The 20,995-nt window shown below is 34.5% G+C and overlaps 3 protein-coding genes across 4 annotated transcripts; 2 read left to right on the top strand and 1 right to left on the bottom strand.

Annotated features, from left to right (window-relative positions):
• The first annotated feature begins 1,385 nt into the window (after positions 1 to 1,385).
• On the top strand, positions 1,386 to 4,947 carry LOC134281030 (uncharacterized). The gene is made up of 4 exons (XM_062763488.1): positions 1,386 to 1,518; positions 3,052 to 3,289; positions 4,254 to 4,332; positions 4,785 to 4,947. The coding sequence occupies exons 1-4, from the start codon at positions 1,439 to 1,441 to the stop codon at positions 4,919 to 4,921; spliced, it is 534 nt and encodes a 177-aa protein (XP_062619472.1). The 5' UTR covers positions 1,386 to 1,438; the 3' UTR covers positions 4,922 to 4,947.
• A 2,467-nt stretch (positions 4,948 to 7,414) lies between these two features.
• LOC134281031 (NEDD8) lies at positions 7,415 to 10,668 on the bottom strand. Its single transcript, XM_062763489.1, has 5 exons — positions 10,564 to 10,668; positions 10,424 to 10,441; positions 9,450 to 9,479; positions 8,567 to 8,649; positions 7,415 to 7,847 (listed from the first exon to the last, which is right to left on the bottom strand). Exons 1-5 carry the CDS (start codon positions 10,579 to 10,581, stop codon positions 7,763 to 7,765), a joined length of 234 nt encoding a protein of 77 aa, XP_062619473.1. The 5' UTR covers positions 10,582 to 10,668; the 3' UTR covers positions 7,415 to 7,762.
• Positions 10,669 to 11,930: 1,262 nt separating this feature from the next.
• Positions 11,931 to 16,692, top strand: LOC134281029 (TAR DNA-binding protein 43-like). 2 transcript variants are annotated; one of them, XM_062763486.1, is made up of 4 exons: positions 11,931 to 12,270; positions 14,392 to 14,567; positions 14,767 to 14,907; positions 15,225 to 16,692. In XM_062763486.1, exons 1-4 carry the CDS (start codon positions 12,033 to 12,035, stop codon positions 15,882 to 15,884), a joined length of 1,215 nt encoding a protein of 404 aa, XP_062619470.1. In that variant the 5' UTR covers positions 11,931 to 12,032; the 3' UTR covers positions 15,885 to 16,692. The 2 variants fall into 2 exon arrangements, with proteins under 2 accessions (XP_062619470.1, XP_062619469.1); XM_062763485.1 differs by having other exon boundaries at positions 14,767 to 14,911; positions 15,229 to 16,692.
• The last annotated feature ends 4,303 nt before the right edge of the window (positions 16,693 to 20,995 follow it).

Genomic DNA, 20,995 nt, shown 5'->3' with positions numbered 1-20,995 from the left:
CATCCCATATCCCGACCATCAATTACTAATTCGAATTCAACAGCATATTTGAACAGAAACGAATCCAGGATTTTTTTTTTCGGAAGGGGGGGGGGGTACGTCGATTTACCCAAATTGAACCCAAATGGAAGCAAACGGAACCCACATGGAAACTGGACCCCAATGGAAATCAAATGGACCCAAATGGAATATTAAATATATCTATTATCGTATTCTCGAGTTGTTACTTTTTAAAATATTTTTAAAAATGAACTTATAAAATATTTTTAAAAATGAACTTAAAAAAGAGAATATTTAATTTTACTAATTTCTTAAATTGTATTTTGAAAAGACGATTTTTTTTCTATTTGTAATAACTTTTGCACATAATTGAATACAAAACTTAAGTATATAGTTTCAATGGACGTAGGTACCGAGCGGTGGGGGGGGGGGGGGGCACGAGAGACATGCCCCCCTCCCAATAATTTTGCCGATATATAGAATACTACCAAAAATAATTCGTATCTCAATATTAGATATATGAATAATTAATAAACTCTATTTGTAAGTTCATTTTTTTCATAATTTTGAATAAGTAACAAAACATATTTGATATTCCATTTGGGTCCATTTGATTTCCATTTGGGTTCCACTTGGGTTCATTTGTTTCCATTTGGGTAAATCGACATGCCGAAGGGGGGGGGGGGGCAACTCAGTCAAAAAATAAAAATAAAATCTGTCTCGACTCGACTCGAGTTTCTTGACAAGCCAGAAAAAAAGGGGGGGGGGGAAATTATTGAAACTCGAAAATCGTCCGATTGTGTTTGTGTGTGTGTGTGTGTGTGTGTGGGGGGGGGGGGGGGGGGTTGTCAGTATAGGTTTCAACTTCCTGAATAGTACCCTTTTTTTTTTTACTCAAACAACTCATGATCAAACACTGCATTATCCTTATAGCAACCTTATTTGACAATACTCTAACCTATAGTGGAGGAGGGGCAGGGCAACTGAATTTTCACTGAACATAATTTGCTAAAGAAAAAAAAAACTTGGTTTGGAAAAAAAGGGGGGTGGGTGGGCACCCCCATCCCCAATGATGCTAGGTGCCTGATACCTACTTACAATTTACTCGGATTGGTTTTTAATTTGATAAAGACATTATACTTACACTTTAGAAGCCTCAATGAGGCGCGTAATCAAGATAATATTTTTTTTTACCTAATTACTTCTTAATTCCTAAAGTTAATTATAATTATATTTTTCAAAATAAATATTATATTTGTTTGATAATCATTGGAAGGGGAAAAAATCAGATGATACATTATTATTTTTTATTTCGTTGAAACTTACACTAGAGGATATGGATTACCCGGTTCCCCCGAGGAGCCCTACACATTTAATAGGGCCTAGCTTATTTTGATTTTTCTAGGCCACGTATATGTAGGACGTTCAAGACCTAAACATGACAGACTCCAGAATCGAAAGAGTAAAATCTCACATTTCAAAGCATCCTGACTTTCCATTACCTGGAATCTTGTTTCGGTAAGATGCTTTATGAAAATTACTAATTTATAAGCATAAATGTAGAGTAAATAAAAGAATGGCTTTTAGTTCAATGTAAGGTGTACCATTTCTGCAATAAACAGTAAAAGTAAATATTTACGTCCGCGTGAAAAAAAACTTAATATCTATTGCATTACTTTTCAGAAATAATCGTGCAATACCAATACTTATGAAGGAAACGAAATGAATTCGGAAAATATTCTGTTTTTGCGGGGAGGGGGGGGGGGTCATTGGCCCTTTTCAATTAATATTCTTTCCGTTTCCTTATCTTCCACCTTCGCCCTCCCTTTTTTCATGCAGTCTCCAAACCCTTTTTTCCCCATCTCCCCATCCGCCAATACAACATGCGCTATGCGCACTTCCCTTGTAATTCAACCCACCACCTCCCCCTCCATTTTTGTGACAAATGCGTTCTGGCGCGATGACGTTGGACGTTGGAAGGATAACTCCATGGGACGTACGTTTGCATAGTGACACGAACGAAATTCATACCATAAACAATACATTGAAAGACAGGAAATGTTCAGAAAAATCGAAATTTATGCAGAAGCATCCTGAGATAATGTAGATGCAAAACAGCTTACCCAGGTTCGCAATGTGGCTATGGACCTCTTGTTAAGTCAAACGCAATTTCTATTTTATTTAAGCATTTGCGGTGTTGCAATGTCGCAACATATTTTTTGCTTAATTGGTTTTTCAGGTTTTTGTAATTTTTCACACATGACTTTTTTAAACCGTGACTTATTTAGTCCTAAAAATTGCTCAAATATAGGTACTCCTATATACGTACTTTACAGACCCAAAGAAACGGTTTGGGGATGGAGTTCTCAAGATAGGAAACTCTCCATTTTCTAGCTAGAATATAGAAAACAGAATAAGCTTGATTTATGGTTGTGTAATATGTGATTAAGTTTTTTAAATTGGGTTTCAAAATAATAAAATTGATTTTCAAGGATTTTTTTTAAAGATTGTATATCCTCTTTGTAATTGCGTTTTTCCTGCCTTTGTTTCATAATGTGCTTTAAGAGTAAAAAAGCTCCCATTTTCCTTTTGTAAAAAAAATACATAAATCACCTATAGTTTTATACTTTAGTTTATATATTTGTGGTAGTCTTAGATGATTTCCTATACATGTATATGTTTCCCCCTTAAAGCTAAAAGCTCAAGTGAGCTTTTCTGCATGGTCACCGTGACCCGTTGTCGGTGCATCCGTCTTTAAAAATAAAAAAAAACTACTGGGCCAGGAAATCTGAAATTTGGAAGCAACCCGAGGTAGTGAAGATTCTAACTTGTTCAATTTCCTTCAAATCATGAACACCCACCGGCACCCCCATCCGGCATAGGGTTTGGCTACAATAGGTGTTACAATTGGGAAATCTTGTGAAGGACAGCATGGCCAGAGTTACTCAGATGAGCGTTGTGGCCCATGGGTCTCTTGTTTAAAAAATAAATTAACACTTGTTATGGGAAAGTGCACGTATTTACATGTATAATGCCGGGGTATATTTTCAGAGATATTTTCCCAGTTTTACGGAACCCAGAAGCGTTTAATGACCTTATGGACGTGATGGTAGAGTTTGTGAAGGAGAAGGCCCCCGGGGTGGAGGTGATCGTAGGGCTGGAAGCCAGGGGGTTTCTTTTCGGACCCATCATTGCTCAAAGACTTAACTGCAGCTTTGCACCAGTCCGGAAGAAGGGTAAATTGCCCGGGGAGACGGAAAGGGTTACTTACACAAAAGAATATGGAACGGTAATTATACAGTCGTTATTATTTGAATGAAGCGGCCAGCATGATCAAAGACAGCTTTTAATTGCCTTTTCTACGATGGCTGGTATAGGACATAGTGACGTAGCAATTACTGTTTTTAATTTGACACCACGAAATAAATAAAAAAAATTTGGCTATATGAAAATTGAAGGAAACGGGGCAAGAATTTTTTTTTCTAGTATTCATTGTTTGGGTTAGTAAAGATGAAATTTACTGGTTCAGCTCTCTCTTTCCTACTCTGTGAGTTTTACTGCAGTCAAAGTCATTAACACATTTCACCAGCAGCTAAGGATATTTTCCTTAGCTTGATGTATATTACGCACAATTTGTACTTTCATCATTTAAAGCTGAATACGACTCGTAAATAGGAATAGGCCATTTTCGATATTACTCTCTAAGATATCAGCACCAGGGTATACTCTTCGCATTCGTTACACCTGACTGCTTTATTGTCACGGGTATTGGCGTGGAATGGTGACCCGCGTGTTCGGCTGGTTATCTTGCATTGCCTTTGTTTACATTTTATTGCAGTTTATACGTGTATTTTTGTTTCTTTAGTATCTTACTTTCCTGCATACAATAGTTATTTTTTTGTCTCTACCGAGTGCTATATAGCACGCGCGTCTGTCTACAGCGGTTACGACTGATTACGGTACTGAACAGTGACTTAGCCGCTTTATATAGGGTCCTCAGCGAATGGCGGACACATTCCATATTACGAATCATGTTCATCTTTAAACTCTTGCATGAATTCAAGACTACCGAGGCAAAAAAGTAAAAGTTTTTGTTGATACATAAATATCCAAGCTACACATGTAATCATAAAATCGCTTATTCAAAGCTTCCGAAAATAGATTTTGAAATTCAGCATGGATCTTAAAATTTTCTGGGAAAAAAATTCCAACCTACCTACTGAATACTGACCCAATATATTTCTCCTGTGCAGGATGTCTTTGAGGTCCAGAAAGAAGCATTCAAGCCCGGACAGTCTGTCGTAATTGTTGACGATCTCTTGGCAACAGGAGGTATGTATTATATTAATGTTTTAACGTTCTAGTAAAAAGTTTTTACTAAGCTTTACGTACGTAAACACAATTGGTGACTGGCATTCATTTTTGCAATGTTATCCTTGACTTCATTTTCAACAGCACGTTATTTTTTTCAAAAAAAAATAAAGAAAGTCGATCAAAAAGTTTCCAACTAAATACCCGCCTTGGAATAACCTCTAAATACACACTCTCTCTCTCATATATTACTCTTCCATTCAAATATTGACCCTCTTTAACAATAAGTATAGAAGCCTCTTCTAGTTCTATTTTATTGAATAGAAAACAAGTTAATAATAATTAGTAAACCAATATTTTGGGTACCACTGCATCTAATCATTATATTAATATTATTAACCCAAATTTTATTCATGATTAGTACTGAGAGGATATTGGCAAATGTTGATGTATATATGTTAACATATTTTCAGGTACAATGAAAGCAGCCTGTGAATTAATTGAAAAAGTGGGCGCCAAAGTGACACTATGCCTGGTGGTGATAGAACTGAAAGATTTGAACGGACAAGGAATACTGTCCCAGCCTTGTTACTCTCTCATTCAATATTAGTTGTTATACTAATATAACAAGGAAAACAGTATTTTACAACAACTCTGTATTAGTCGTATATTCAACAATGCTACTGATGTGACACATCGAATACATTGTTTGTGCCTTGATGGTCTACAAATTGAGAGATATTTCTGGGTATTTGAACCTGTTTGTATCTTAGTACATGTAGTAAAAGGTGCCTTTTCTTCATTTTTATTAAGAAAAGTTTGTTAAAAGTGTACTGAGATAACAAAGTATTGTTCTTCAAAACGAACTCTAGCTGTGAAATGGCAAAATTAGGCTAATAAAATTTTAGTTACAAAAAATTATTGTTTACCGATCTTTTTCGACAAAATTATACCAGTATGTTACAACGCGAAATGTAAGAAAAACTGGGATTATTGCATTTTGCGTTATTACATTTTACGTCGAAATCAACGCAGAAAGTAATATTAACGCAAAATTTAACAACACATTTTTAAGGATTATTACATAAGTACATTCTGCGTTATTACATTTTGCGTAAAATGTAATAATCCCAGTTTATTACATTTTGTGTTGTTATGACATCTCGCGTTGTAACACCGGTATATTAGAGGAATAAAGGAGAAGTGAGCAACCTCACAAACCCTATTCTCTTTAAAGAATTGGACATGGATGTAGGAGAAAGCCTGTCCACTTCTCTAAAGAGAAGACACAAACCCATGCTCCTACAAAAAATGTTGCAGTAGTTTATTTCATTTTTATCAAATCGATAAATTAAAAAGGAGTATAGCTAAACAGAAAATTACTTTTTTCAAATAAGTAAATAAATTGTTTGCAAATCTACAAAGAATTTCTTTAATAAAAATAAATTCAGTTTCTTCAATTTCCGTTCAGCTGTTTCAGAGGAGTTGCGCCGACAGGTATGACAGAGGCCAAACGACAGTGTAAGTTTTAAAGGGACATTTCTATCAGAAAAAAGATTTGCCTCTCAGCCTCTAGCTGCAGAAATGTAGTTCTCCGAATGTTTTATGCCCCCAAAATAGAAGATTCGGGGGTATATAGTTTTTGTCGTGTCTGTGCGTCTGTCTGTCTGTTTGTCCGCAAAAAACTTTAACGTTGCCCATAACTTTTGATTTAGTGGAGCTACATGTATATGGCTTTCATATTTTACCTATGCATTTCTTGTGACAAGACCTTTCTTTTGGTACCACCAAATACCTTTTTAACTTGACATTGGAGTATGACCTATTTTTTCCCCAAAAATTTAAACTTTTACTTTGACCATAACTTTTGAATTGTAAATACTAGGACTTATAATATATATTCCTTGTTAAATTGCAAGATCTCTTACTGGATACTAACACATTTGACCTTTTGACCTTGACGGTTTCTGTACTTACAAAAAAACGTTAACCTTGGCCATAACTTTTGAACAGTAAGAGCTAGGGCTTGCATACTTTACATATGTAATCCTTGTGAGAAGACCTTTCATTGGATTTCAAGAACCTTGACCTTGGAGTTTGACCTACTTTCGAAAAAAAAAAACAAACCTTGATCATAACTTTTGAAGGGTTAGGGATAGGGCTTTCATACTTCATATACTTAATCCTTATGGCAAGAACTTTCATTTGATAGCAAGAATCATGACCCCTGACCTTGGAGTTCGACCTACCGTACTTTTAAAACCTGTAACCTTGACCATATCTTGATACCAACAATTTTGACCCTTTGACCCTGGATTTGTCTTGCCTTTAAAAAAAAATCTTCGCCAACATCTTGTTATGCCCCCTCCCTTTCCATGAAGGGAGTGTATATTGCTTCGCTGCTGTCTGTCAGCCCACCGTCAGTTTCCCTTCATTTTCTTCATAAAGGTTGCACATATTGAAATGAAATTTGGTATACAGATTTATCATAAGAATATCTAGGTTAAATACTGTTTGGGTACGATCGGGCTATTTTGGACAGAGTTATGCCCCTTGGACTAAAAAAAAATTCTAATAATTAGCAGTGTCCATTCATTTTCTACGTAGATGTTGCACATATTGAAATGAAATTTGGAATACAGATTTATCATAAGAATATCTAGGTCAAGTTCTGTTTTGGGTATGATCAAGCCATTTACACAGTCATGTCCCTTTGACTTAGATAAATTCCAATGATTTGCAGTTTCCATTCATTTTCTTTGCAGAGGCTGCACATATTGAAATGAAATTAGGTGTACAGATTTATCACAAGAATATCAGAATATCTAGGTCAAGAATTGTTTTGGGTACAATCAAGCTTTTTTGACAGAGTTGTGCTTGATTATACCCTCATTCATTACAACTTAAAAATTCAAAATATTGGCTGGATTCTTACTTGAAAAGTCTAAACTTTGCAAATGGGAATAAGTAAAAGAAGAATCAAAAGCCTGGTACACACTTCTGCACACCACCAGGAATTCTTAACTTTCTTTGGCACCACAATAAAGGGGTTTACCTTTGTTTAATGTGTATTTTAAATTTTTCCAACATTAAAGAGCCAACAATAAGAGAAAAGTTTATTAAACATAACACAAAACATTTAGCTACACGCACTCATCTCTTTCACACACTTTTCATCAATATCCAAGTGCAGTTGTTGCAAAAGTCTTATACTACAGGTACATGTATTAGCAAATATGTTGAAGCAAAACACATCTCAATACTAGTATTCTCAATAACAAGCAATCTTCCTTTAATGCTTTGATTTTTGAAAATAAATTTTGTCAGGCCTAAATCCATCCCAAAAGTTTACTTTCCTTTTTTGAAGATAAATAAGATAATAACTTTCACTGATTTATCAAGGATTGGATTAATGTTGTTTTTTTTTTTTCATTGATTTTTTATCGTATTATCATTGTCCTCCTCTTAAAGCCAACACTAAATGTAGAACGGAACCCCCTGTCACTTTGTAGTCCTGTGCAGTTTTTTCATCGTTCCTGAAAAAAAGAAGACAAAGATCTTTTGATTCTACTTAGTAATAAGGATAAGGAAAGATAGAAAATAATATCAGTAATTCATGAAATAAGCATGATAAGAGTTAATATAGATATTTCCAATTCCTGGGAATTTATGATTTATGATTAGGTTTATGATTGCTGCCAAGTCTTAAGACCTAGAAGCAATCCAATACTGGGGATTTTTCTTAACCCTCACTTCAATATGTATGAGTATTAGATTCTCAAAAAACTGACAGTCTTAGACCAACTTCATTCTAGACTTTTGTGACGGTGACACCATGGTTCTTAACCTTGGACCCATGGAATGTTAAATTTTACAATTTTGAATAAAGGCTCGTACCCTTGTTGCTTTAGGTCAAGTAGTTTGTCAAGGAGCAGAGGTGATTGTCAATGATCTATTGCCTTTTCAATATGAGAGCTTCTTGGTACAGCTTGGATTATTGACATTCAGTGAAACATCATAATTCAATAGGTCTTGGTGAATAGTTTTCTACTGATATAATAATTTCCGAGTACAGGTATCAAAATATTATTTTCTAGAAATAATTATTGGTAATGTTGTTGTCCCACTACCATAATTTAAGATATGTCAGTGTGTCTAAGTAGAAAGAACCTTGGAGGGATAACTTGGTGGATAATTGTTACTTTGAATTTCAGATATTAATCTGGGGCTTTGTTCACAATTTCACTATACTTACATTTGTTTACCACTGAAAATCAACCTTTGTTGTGGTGGGGGAATTCCCTCTTTTTCTTCTACTCTCTCTTTTATTCTCTCCACCTTTGAGAAAAAATTAGTGTAAAAAAAAAATGATACTACATTTATTTTTCAAAGGGTAATAACATAATTTGTAACTCTTTTAACAATATTAATATACAGAGTTCTTGAAATCTTTTGGTCCTGTCGGCAAGACCGATAAAAACAACCAAGGACCGATAACTTTACGTTCTGTGTCAGTCCAAATGACCGATAGATGTTGAGAGAGCAACTTGCCAAAATCTGACTCAATTTCATACGAATTCTCTATAATCGACCGATCATAATCTGTTAAATGCTTTTCAGTATCTCGTAATGGCTCCTCTGATAAACGCAAGTATCAAACTTAAAACCATGATTGATTAGCTGTTAAAACAAGTTTTTGACGGCGCTAGGGTAAGCCAGGTGATAACTGGAACTACTGGTAGATTGAAAACTTACGAAGAAAATCGACCCCCCCATGAGAATTCAACGAAAATTGTTATACAATGATCAAATCTGCATGACGTGTGCAGTGTGTATATAATTGACGCAGGGTGTAAAATGTATTGATAATAAAATTCAAATACAGTTTTCATCTTTTTTACTGATTTTTTTTTTGGACTGATAGAAATCTGTCTGGACTGACAAACTTCCAATGGCAGTCAGTCCAAATGACTGACAGTGGAAAAAAGATTTCAAGAACTCTGATATACATTTTATTTATAATTAATGGTGTTAATGATTGTATGATTATTGATGTACTGAACATTTCATATTTAGAAAGTTAACAATATTTTCTTTCCATAGATGTTTACATGCATAAGGGGCGTGATTATACTTACTTTGTCTGTGGGTTCAATGTCAATTTCAATCTGTAATCACAAAACACAACATCCACTCATACAAATAAAAAGAAAGCACATCACTGTAATGAATTATTTTTTTATTATGCCATCAAAAAAGTTCAAGTTATAGTTTGCATATTTTAGCCAACCAAAGATTGTTAAAAAGTTCACCAGAAGGGAGTATGTTGGGGAAAAAATGGTGGAAAAAAAATATATACATCTTGCATCAATAAATTATCTGCATCAAGAAAAATGTGTGTTTAACATGTTTTAATGTGCTACAAAACAAGTTTTCATCCTAAGATTGTGACCAAGGTACATAACTTTGGAATCATACAATCCCAAAGGGCTTGTACATGACTAATATATTTGTTATTGTCAGTGCTGCTGCAACTCCTTTCAATTCCTTAAAAAAACTCTTTTCTTTAAAAACATTCCATAGTACCAGAGCACAGGGGCATCTTATCCACTCTGTTCTCTACTTCACATATAAAAATGTGTATTTTTTATATGTGAAGTAGAGAACAGAGTGGATAAGATGCCCCTGTGACCAGAGTAGATCTGTTCCCTTTCACATCTATCTGTGGTGAGCCAGAGGGTTGAGACTATTCTATTCCATGACAGCAGTGTGTGTGTTAAGTGTTTGTTGAGGGTAGGGGTCTATACTCTTTGATTCTGATAATTTAAATGTTATCCCTGTATTTTATTTCTTTTTAAATGACAGTTATTTTGGTCAAAAACGTACAATGCACGTTTTGTAAATAGCTCTGCTGTTGGTCAGATCTATATATAGAAATTTTTTCCACATTTACACCAAGGATCAGATTCAGAGAAAATAAATTTTGATGGGATTTGTTATCGTATAATGTGAATATAAACATATTGTTCTTTTTCTCAACAAAGAAAGGAGGGCATATCAAATACACAGTTAATGTTACACAAAATTTTTGAGTATAAAAAAAATATCTTACCTCTTTTCCTGTCAGTGTCTGAAAAATATTTGGAGAAAAGAACATTAACATGGCTAACACGACACAAAAAATAGTTTTAAAATATCAACAGCCATCCAAAAAAACCGATTTTTTACATCTTAAAGGCCATTCTTTCTTACCTTTACTTTGATTAACATTTTGACTGTTTTTCTTACTAATTATTTTTGCAATAATGCCGAGGCCGAATTTCCACAAGAAGTTCCGGTATGCCGAACTGATTTAAAACAGTAAATTTGATTGGCTAAGAATGAAAAATGGTAATTCGTACATAGATTTTCTCGTAAATTTTTAGCTCACCTGTTCATGGATTCCATTTTATAGAAGTATGGACCTCGTTTCATAATCAATAATCAATATCATTAACAGTTTAAAAAAATGAAGATTTAAAAAAAAAATCACAAATAGAAAAAAAACTTGAAGTCACTAAAAAATATTTGTTTGTATTCAAATACAAATGACCTACAGTACCTGATCACAAGTGAGTCATATTTTTTTCTACTATATTTGATATTCTCATAAAAAAAGAAACGCATAGTAGTAACAATGCACTAAGAAATGTGTGATAGTTTTGTCATACATTTTTTTTAAGATGGATATGATGCATTCGAGTAAAATAACTTTATTGCCATTTTCCACAAATCTCACAGACAAAAAGACCTGAGTTTGCAAAATGTCCAAACAAATCTTGATCTCAGTCTGCATTTGTTTGTTTCTAATGCAATTCCTACAGACACAAATAGGCTATCAAAAGCGCGAGGGGGGGGGGGTGTCTCTCGATATTTTGAATCTGGTTTTATCTATCGAAAATTTAAGCTTTCTAAAAATGTTGCATCTGAATATTGCATAGTGAAAAAAAAGAAAACGGGCGACTGGAAGCAGGTATACATGTATATACTGCAGTCTACAATAGCAAGAGGTTTTAATATGTTACGCATAACACCATATCTAATCTATAAAACATAAACCATTAACACAGAATATCCCATGTTCGCACAAAAGGCTGGAGACCACTTATGATACTGCATGTGAAATCACAGTTTTTCGTGGGATTTTAATTTTTGTTGTTTTCGTGGTATGAAGAGACCCACGAATTTATGTCCACCATGAAATGTAAATTTTTACATACATAACTATTAAAAAGTTTTTTCACCCACGAAATCAAATCCCCATAAACCAAGATTTTTTCCTCAAAACGAAAATTTATGATATGGACGTTTCAGAAACTTAGAAATTTATTAAGGTAAGAAAAATCCCTTCTGGCGAACTCCTCGGAGTATATTTATAAAAATATAAAAGAAGTTAGGCTACAGTTGTAGCTAATTTAAGAGAAGAAAAAATGGAATGCATCGGGGTACAAATAAATCTTTTTTTAACGTAAAGTTTGATAAAATCACATAAGCATGAAGGTGGTCCGAAGAACTGATCTGTTGTGGTGAGCTGTGCAGGTAATGGCCTCTTGCAAATAAATATATTCGGGATCGATGTTCACTTAATTCTGAATCACATATGGCGCTGGCTGGATACTTTTTTCTTCTTTCCAAAATCAAAATTTGATGCGCATTATAGTTAAATTTGAAAGAGTATTCCGATGGCACAGTATATTCAGGTTAGTGACGAAGAAGGCGACGAACCGATAGAAATCCCTAGTGAGGATGACGGCTCGTTATTGCTTAGCACACTTGCAGCACAGTTTCCGGGGGCATGTGGGATGAAATACAGAAATCCAAGCACTGGAAATTTTCGTGGAATTAGACTATCAGAGGGAAGACTGCATCCACCAGATGGAGTTTGGGGAAATTTTGTTTACATTGTCGTATTCCCCAAAGGTCTGTATGAAGAAACAAGGAGTAATAAATATTCGCATTTTCATATTTGTTCCTCATTCAACCAGTGAGTCATGCAAGAGATAATATTCAGCAACAACAAACCACCTTCCTATATCATTGCAGCAGTGACATCACATGAAGTTAGTTCTTCTCAGCATATCCGTTGCAGTTTCAAAAAACATGATTAATTCTGATCGTCTTTTGAACTGCTGTAGGCATGTTGAGAAGAACTTTATGAGATGTCACTGCTAAGTGAGTAAGTCATAGTGTAACATTAGATTTTAACTGTAGATAAAGAAGCACTTTGATTAAGGTCTGGCGTAATCTTTTGGTTTAGTTAAAAAGCTTGGATAAGCTATCATTATTTTCATTGTCCCCTCTCAATGGTGTAAGAGGGAGGCAGAGTTTCTGAAAACTATCGGTCCTACCGGCAAAACCGATAGAAAATCCAAATGTCCAATGAAATTCGCCATAGTGCCGGTCCGTGTGACCGATTGTGGTGAAGGGCTTGTCCTGATTAATTTATTGTTCTCTGATCTTCATAAATAAAAATTTTCAATGCAGCATGCTCTTATTCTTCGTAAATATCCATAATCTTATCCATTTTGCATTTCTACTTGACCTTTTTACTTCGAAAAACGATCGTTTTTTTCCTTATCCGAATTTCCTCCATTCCTCTATTAATGGTTAACACGTGCAGTATATAGGCCATGAAGTGCCCATTGAGAAAATGTGAAGATATTTTAAATTTATTTTTATTTTAAATTTCTATCATAATTACTGCTGTTTATATATGATTCCATTTTACAAGTTAGAATTAATATTTAAATTTAAAAAGAATTCTAGTAACCTTCAGAAATTTTCTTTTTCAAGAATTAATTTTTTTTTTCATAATTACATGTAGTTGTTCCCCCAACATTTACTTGGAGCTAGCAACTTTTTTTTGCTGCCACAAGCCTGTTTGAGCTGGTGCCATGGTTTTGAATTATTTAATATATATAGTTGCATAACCCTGGTATCACAATCAGTGATGGTGACCCTGGTATCACAATCAGTGATGGTGAGCCATGAAAATTTTTACATATTCAGTGCCATTTTCTTTTGAATTACATCGGACATAAAATATACACAATTTTCTAAAATTTATTTGGACTGATAGAATATGCTTCAGACTGGTAGAACGCATTGAGTCACCAGTCCGAATGACTCATAGAAATATTTGGTTTTCGGAAACTCTGGGGAAGTATAGTAAATGTGTGTGAGCGAGTTAGTCTGTCTTTTGTGCAAAACGGAAGTGACTTAATTTGCATCAGGATGGATGTCAAATGCTATTTGCGAGAGGATGCTCCATGTAGCAATGCCCTCTTTTATGATTTATTATTTTATGATCCTTTTTTTTTTATATGTGCAATTTTTTTCACCCCCTAATAAAAAAAATCACATGTAATCAGGGGCTATTTAATTTTAGAGCAATTGACGTGGTAATACTCAGTCATTTTTAACAGGGTTCGACACTAATGTTTTTAGGCTTTGGTCCGACCGGACTAGTGCTTCTTTTCTTTTACTAGTCCGCGGACAATTTTATGACTCCATCAAAAATATAAGTAGATAAATAGAATTAATGTTGCAATGTACTTTTTATACTTTTCTGAAATAAACAAAGCATCTACATGAATTGTTTATACCAAAATTCGTTGAAATCGCGAAATCAGGAACTACGATCGTATTTCCGATCTCATTCATTTTTCTCTATACATGATTATATCATCCATACATCCAACATCTTTCTTTATGTGTCATACTAACTCATGATCGATAAAATGTTTAATTTCATACCAATGAGTCCTAAAATTAAGCCCCAAATTGACTCAGAATTACCGAACTTCCCCGCCAAGAAGCTAGAAAGCTAAAAATAAATATGGGGTTTTCCAGTGAAAGTTGTCGAGAATATTTGAACATCGGTAAATTCTTTTTTCCCCCAGAAAACTTTATTAGTCCGTCCGGACTAATTAGCTACAAATTTTATTAGTCCGAATGAAAATGTATTAGTCTGAGACTAACGGACTAACGTTAATGTCGAACCCTGTTTAATGAATTAAGTTGTATAACATATACTTGCAGATAATGTGATGATAAAACGCAAAGGAGATGAGGCTGGTGAAAATTCATTGGCGAAGAATAAGTGTGTTGATAAACAGCGATGCAGTGATCTCATTGTTCTGGGCTTACCTTGGAAAAGTAATGAAGATGATCTGCGCAGATACTTCTCTTCCTTTGGAGAACTGCTTCTTGTACAAGTAAGTTTATAGATATAATACAAAAATCCTATAATATTATGAGTAAAAAAGATTCTGGCCATTGCTGTGTAAGCAATGAATTCAGCTTCAAAATCTTGGACATACTTTGGACATTTTGGTTTTATGAAAATTTTATGTAATAAATGACGTGTTCTATCATAAAGGTAAATTTTGTGTAATGTCTTGTTCTATTCTTTAGGTGAAGAGAGATGTGAAAACAGGAGCATCAAAAGGGTTTGGCTTTATTCGATTTTTAGAGTATGATTCACAAGTAAAGGTGTTGGCACAAAGACACATGATTGATGGCAGATGGTGTGATGTAGCCATTCCAAACTCAAATGCAAGTACTTTTTTGATGGAATGGTTTGTTTTATATTTATTCATCAAATTATAAAATCATTTTCTCAGTCTTGATTCTTGAAGCAATGAAAACTTCAGAAATTAAAAGATGTCATTTTGATTGAAAATTGCCTATTGGCATTCTACAGAGTCCCAAAAATGTTTTACTTTGATTGCTCTTATGATGTGCCTAGATGGTAAATGAAATTTTACAAATATGCTTTGTTAAAGTATAATTACAAACTAAATAATTTTTTTATATGCATACATATTATTTATTCATGATAGTTATTTGATCTTATTTTTCCTTTCATACAGGAAGGTGCTGCAGAAATGGTCAGCAGAAAAGTTTTTGTAGCCAGATGCACTGAAGACATCACAGCAGATGACCTGAAAAGTTACTTTTGTAAATATGGGGAGGTGTCCGATGTTTTCATTCCCAAACCCTTCCGAGCCTTTGCTTTTGTTACTTTTGCAGATCACAGGGTGGCTCGTTCTCTTTGTGGGGAGGACCATATTATCAAGGGGGCAAGTGTTCACGTCACCACCGCAGCTCCCAAAAATTCCGACAGAAACGATAACCGAGGCAGGTTTGATCATGGAGGAAGTGGGAGGGGAGGGGGGCATGGGGGGTGGAGCCAGCAAGGTAAACCTATCGCTACTGTAGGTACAGTTCCACCTGTTCCTGACCCAAACATGGCCAATAGCATAGGCATGAATTTATTGAATTCAGCTGTGTTAGCAGCAGCCCAGGCTATGTTACAAAGTCAAGGTCAGTTACCTGCACCCCAACCACAGCCAGTGGGTCAAGGTCATGGGGATCCTTTTGGTGTTCAAACCACAACTGCCAGACAGACCCAGCAGACGGGGTTCTTCAGTACCCAGAACTCTGCAGGCTGGGGGACAACTGACACCAATACATCCGCAGGCGGATATCCCAACTGGGGAGGCAACAGCCACCAGAGTGGTTGGAGTTAATGTATGGGAGGATATGTTGATGGGTGTGCGTCAGTGTGGTGTTGATTTTTTTTTACTATGCAGAGTGCTATGCCTTGTGTCTATAAGGGCTGAAATGATGTGGGAAGACATTTTTTTTTTTTTAGAACATTACTTTATAATATTGAAAAAAAATCCTAAGAATCAGTCTTTTATTGAAATGCTAAACGAAAAGTGTGGTATATGTCTATTGTAGCCATTAAAATGGGATATGCATGTATATTGTATCATCCCACCCCTAGAATTTAAATACTTATAAAGTCACTTTAGAAGTCTCTAGAACTTTGCTTTTTCCTAAATAATAAATGTATATTGATAATTCCTTTTGTTATATTGCACCACAGGTTTAAACAACAGGTTTTTTTCAGAGATATTACTTTACACTGTTCATGCTGTTATTAACACATTGATATATAGTAGGAATGTTAACTTCAATATTTAAAGAGGTTGTTTCCCTTCTCCATAGAGTGTGTCATAGGAGAAATTAGTGCAAAGCACTTTGTTTTGTTTAATGCTTCAAAGTTTAAAAGTAAGATACATCAGATTTTTAATATGGGAACTTGGTTCCAAGTTTGTTTTTTGTGTTGCTTATGAAATCTGAATATGTATATGTACATAAAATATTAAGTGTGGATTTGCAGAAATTGTTAATCAATGTAATCACCTACATGTATTTTTCAGCATTCCCTTTTGTGTAAAATTCTATGTATTATGAAAAGTAGCTTTCCTATATTTTACCTAACAACCCACTAGCAGATGTCTAAAATTTTCTTACTTTTTACAATTTCACCTTAAGGACTAACAACCCACTAGCAGATGTCTAAAATTTTCTTTCCTTTTAAATTTCACCTCAAGGACCCTCTCTACACTTAATACTAGTACTAATACCAGGGTACTTTTATGTGGTTATACTGACCCATTTGACATAAAATATATTAAACTGTAAGCTGCACATGTGTGTCATAATTTGAAAAAAAAATGTCAGCATTTTAAACATTAAATTATACCAAGATGAGTAGCTTAAAACTCCATTTACATGTATCTTTTCAATTTTAGTAGGCGATTTTTCCTTATCATTACTTTAATGAAGATTTTTCCAGGATAAAAAAAGCACACGACCTGTATTAGAAATGCTAAGCTAATTTCTAAAAAAAAAATTTGGCTATATAATTTTTTCTAGTTCATAAAACGCTTTTCATCAGTGTATAGAGGTTCCTTAATTTTTCCTGATGCTGATATTGTATTTACACTTCTAAACAGATTTTTGAAAATTGTAATTCATCAATATGTACGGCTATTTAATAACAGTTTGTGACCATTCATTATGAAAATGGATTGTTGGGTAGACTAAAATGAGTAGAACTTGGAAGATCTAATGTTGGACTGAAATGTGTTCTGATAAAATTGGTGAAAAAATTTAATCATGATTGAACATGATGAATGGAATTGATTGAATCATGCGTGATCTGGAACAGTTTGAATCATGAGTGATCTGGAATAGACTGAATCATGAGTGATCTGGAATTGAGTCATGAGTGATCCAGAATAGATTGAATCATGGGTGATTTGGAATGGAATCTTGAGCAATTTGGAACAGAATCATGAGTGATACGGAATATGATTTGATTTTGAAAAGAAAATCATGTGATGTGTGATCTGGAATGGAATTATGAATGATCTGGAGCAGACTGAATCTTGAGTGATCTGGAATGGATTCAGTGATGTATGGACACAGATGAAGTGTGATTTTTGCTTTTATGTTGTATTGTGCAGAATGAATTAAAGGAGAGTGTATATATGGTGTGCATAAGTGTTTTGAGTGCTTTTTTGATCATTGAAGTTTATGATAATATCTGTGCTTTTATCTTTCAGGGAAACCTCCTTGAGGCTTGAGCATCGTTAGAAAGAGACACCTTGGCTAACTCATGGTGCCTATAATCTTTTTAAGGTTAACATTGAACATGTCAAACATATCTCTTTACGTGTTTATTGGATATTGCTTTTAGCTTGATATGGTAAAACCTATGCAAAAGTGAAAGTAACCCATGTAATAATGCTTGATCTTTCATATTGCATTAATACATGTATAACAATTCCAAGAACCACTGTGACAGGAGAGTTGAAACTTAATTATGGAAGGCTTTATTACCAAGTGTAGAAACATTTATTTAAAACATGACCTATTGGACCGGGCAGGACAATCAAAATTAATGTAGAAATACATTATTTATGTAGAAATACATTTATAAAGAAAAAGGATTCCCAAGGTCAAAAGAGTTGAAAAAAGAAAACTTAAACTATTACATGTAATTATAGTTCAGGTTTGTTTTTCAAATCCATGATGATCATCTGAGAATGGGACCACAAAGGGCAGAAGAGTATGCTCTACATACGACCATTTCCTAAAAAGTACCAAGCTATTGACAAACAAGTTGATAAATCAAGTATACATATATATCAACGGTCTCGTTTATGTATGGTCAATTCAATGACCTTGTCAACAAATGCAACCTATCATTAAGTTGAATTCCGATTGACGTTTTTCATGAAAATTGTAATTACACCATTATATAAGTGCTGAATTATCTAATTTTGTGTTCGTATGTCCGATCAGGACCAGGAGAACACGGTGGTTGTGGCAGATCAACAGGGGATGCTGACACTTTCGTTGACCTGATCCCACGTCTGATGTTTATAATAGAGGTCCGTTTTTAATCTGCTCAACATTTTTAGCCTTACTGATCAAAAACCAGAAGAGCTTATAAAATACGACAGTAAGGTGTCCCGCCGTCTGTCTGTAAACAATTTTGCAAGTGCTAAATAAATCATCTTACAGTTTTGGTCTGATTTCAATATAACTAGACACACAAGTAGACTACACTAAGATGCATAATTCTATATATACTTTCATGTAAATTAGTTGAATCTGATTGGTCGAGAAACATTTGTTAAAAAACACCATTACCCGCTGAATAATGAAGCCACGCCCCCCAGCGTAGCAACAGTCAACAATGCTTGACGACGGGTGATATTCCAAAAAATAGCGACTGCGCAGAATTTATGCGCGCACGGTTCACTGTTATATGTATTTGTATAAAAAATTCAGTATAATATAATAAATATTGCATGTAGCTGAGTGTAACATTGAAAGTTTTCACCCCCTCGAAAACCATTGTCAACCTTTTTCATAACCCCATTTCTTTAAAGAGTTTGAAATTCCTAACTCCAGGATCATGGATTTGATCTGGAGTTAGGGCGGCGCTTTATTGATTGTAAAGTAAAAATGCATCGTTTCGTTGAAAATCTTCACTGCTTCGGCGTATTTATCGACCAAAGTAAGTGCAAAGTTGCACTAAGAAAAGCAATTAATGAAAAAGGCGATGGATTACATGTATTCCAAAAATATGAAATTGTAAGGTTCCAGGTCGGGGTTAGTGTTTGGGGGCTGTATTGATCCCGATAAGACCGCGGAACATTAACTGGCAAAATTGGAAATATACAGCTTACGTCATTTCTATCTGTTACAATCAAAACATTTAGTGATAGACAATGTAATGGGCGGGTACAATTCGACGCGGACGTTTGGAAAACATCGGATTGAAATTGCAGATCGAAATTCATTTTCAATCCACCTCCGCTACGCTAGAAGGCACATTATTACTGATTGACCCAGAAGACAAATAATTTCAATTTTGGTACAGAATTAATTTTTTGTCTAGTGTTTTAAATGAAGAAATATTTAAGGGACAAATATTTCATTTCTGTTCGGTAAATACATGTATATCTTAGTGTTGGTGGTGATGGGGGGGGGGTGAATTAAAAACATTTTTAAAAAAAGTTGTCCAACAGTTTTCAGTGAAAATAAGTATAAAACTCATGCACTCTTATAATCCTAGAAATAAAATATATAATTGTCATGTTAAGCCATGACATGACTCGACAATTTTTACCCCCCCCCCTTCTAGAATCAAATATCTCCTGAAAAATAATCTTTGTCTTGTATGACCTTTCGCGTTCTTAAAATTATAAGCTTAAACTCATATTAATGTGAACTTCAAACAATATGTATTTGGGAGTTGAAATATAGTTGATTTTGGATCATACATTCACTCTTTGCTTTGAAAACAGCTCAGGTGGATTGAAAATGAATTTCGATCTGTAATTTCAATCCGATGTTTTCCCCACGACTGCGTCGAATTGTACCAGCCCATTTTATTGTCTATCACTGAATGTTTTGATTGTAACAGATAGAAATGACGTAAGCTGTATATTTCCAATTTTGCCAGTTAATGTTCCGCGGTCTTAATGAAATGAAAAAAGGATTATTTGATTTTTTTTTTCCCCTCTGCTTCTGGGTTTTAAGCAAACTCAGTGCAAAATTATTATGAGTGTCTCTTGCACAATAGTTCTCATTTTAGAGCGGGACAATTTTAATCCATGGTGAATTTATACAATTCTTTGAAAATCTTCTTTGCCTCTGGGCATCTTGGATAGACAAATTAATGAAATTATATAAACCTTCAAAAAGCATGGATTTTTTTTAACCAGATATTGAAATTCTAAACCAAGCACAATAAGCAAGGAATTTTTTTACCGGATTTTGAAATTCTGAACCACGTGAAGCATTAATTATTAATTAAAATATTGCCTTTCTGCAACCATTATTTGCAAGTCTATAATAGAGCAGATATTTCTGCAAACTTGCAATAGACACTGCTGCATACTTACTGCCTGTAGACATTGCTGAAAAGTTCTTGCAATGAAGCTCAAGAAACATGCAGTGCCGACCTACACAAGTTGTGTTTGCAGAAAAATTGCGTCAAGTATGCAGCAAGCTTATACCAAACATATTACCATGCGAATGAAGTTAGCTGAAATCATTCAATTTGTTGAATAAATTCTACAGACTTATTACGAACAACAGATTGGCAGCAAACATGTTGGGTTTTTAAAAAATTGTCGCAAGCTTGCGGCGATTGCTTCAGTAATATTCGCAAGATCGCAGCCAGCGGCAAGCATCTGTGAACAAGAAAAAATGTTCTCCTGAAAAAAAAAAATGTTTGTTGCAAACTTGCTGCATGTCTGCAACAAAT

Source organism: Saccostrea cucullata, unplaced genomic scaffold (assembly GCF_032062105.1).
Source record: "Saccostrea cucullata isolate Sc308-1 unplaced genomic scaffold, CSIRO_AGI_Scuc_v1 ctg77, whole genome shotgun sequence".
NCBI lineage: Eukaryota > Metazoa > Mollusca > Bivalvia > Ostreida > Ostreidae > Saccostrea > Saccostrea cuccullata.
The sequence above is the reverse complement of the archived record's forward strand: the minus strand, read 5'-3'. Positions and strand labels throughout refer to the sequence as shown.

Coding starts and splice junctions, on each gene's coding strand:
- LOC134281030 (XM_062763488.1), top strand. CDS start 1,439: ATGACAGACTCCAGAATCGAAAGAGTAAAATCTCACATTTCAAAGCAT. Junction 1,519..3,051: donor TTACCTGGAATCTTGTTTCG/GTAAGATGCTTT, acceptor GTATATTTTCAG/AGATATTTTCCCAGTTTTAC. Junction 4,333..4,784: donor CGATCTCTTGGCAACAGGAG/GTATGTATTATA, acceptor ACATATTTTCAG/GTACAATGAAAGCAGCCTGT.
- LOC134281031 (XM_062763489.1), bottom strand. Junction 8,650..9,449: donor ACATTGAACCCACAGACAAA/GTAAGTATAATC, acceptor TTTTTCTCAAAG/GTGGAGAGAATAAAAGAGAG. Junction 7,848..8,566: donor ATTTTCAGTGGTAAACAAAT/GTAAGTATAGTG, acceptor TCTTTTTTTCAG/GAACGATGAAAAAACTGCAC.
- LOC134281029 (XM_062763486.1), top strand. CDS start 12,033: ATGGCACAGTATATTCAGGTTAGTGACGAAGAAGGCGACGAACCGATA. Junction 12,271..14,391: donor CATTGTCGTATTCCCCAAAG/GTCTGTATGAAG, acceptor ATATACTTGCAG/ATAATGTGATGATAAAACGC. Junction 14,568..14,766: donor GAGAACTGCTTCTTGTACAA/GTAAGTTTATAG, acceptor TCTATTCTTTAG/GTGAAGAGAGATGTGAAAAC.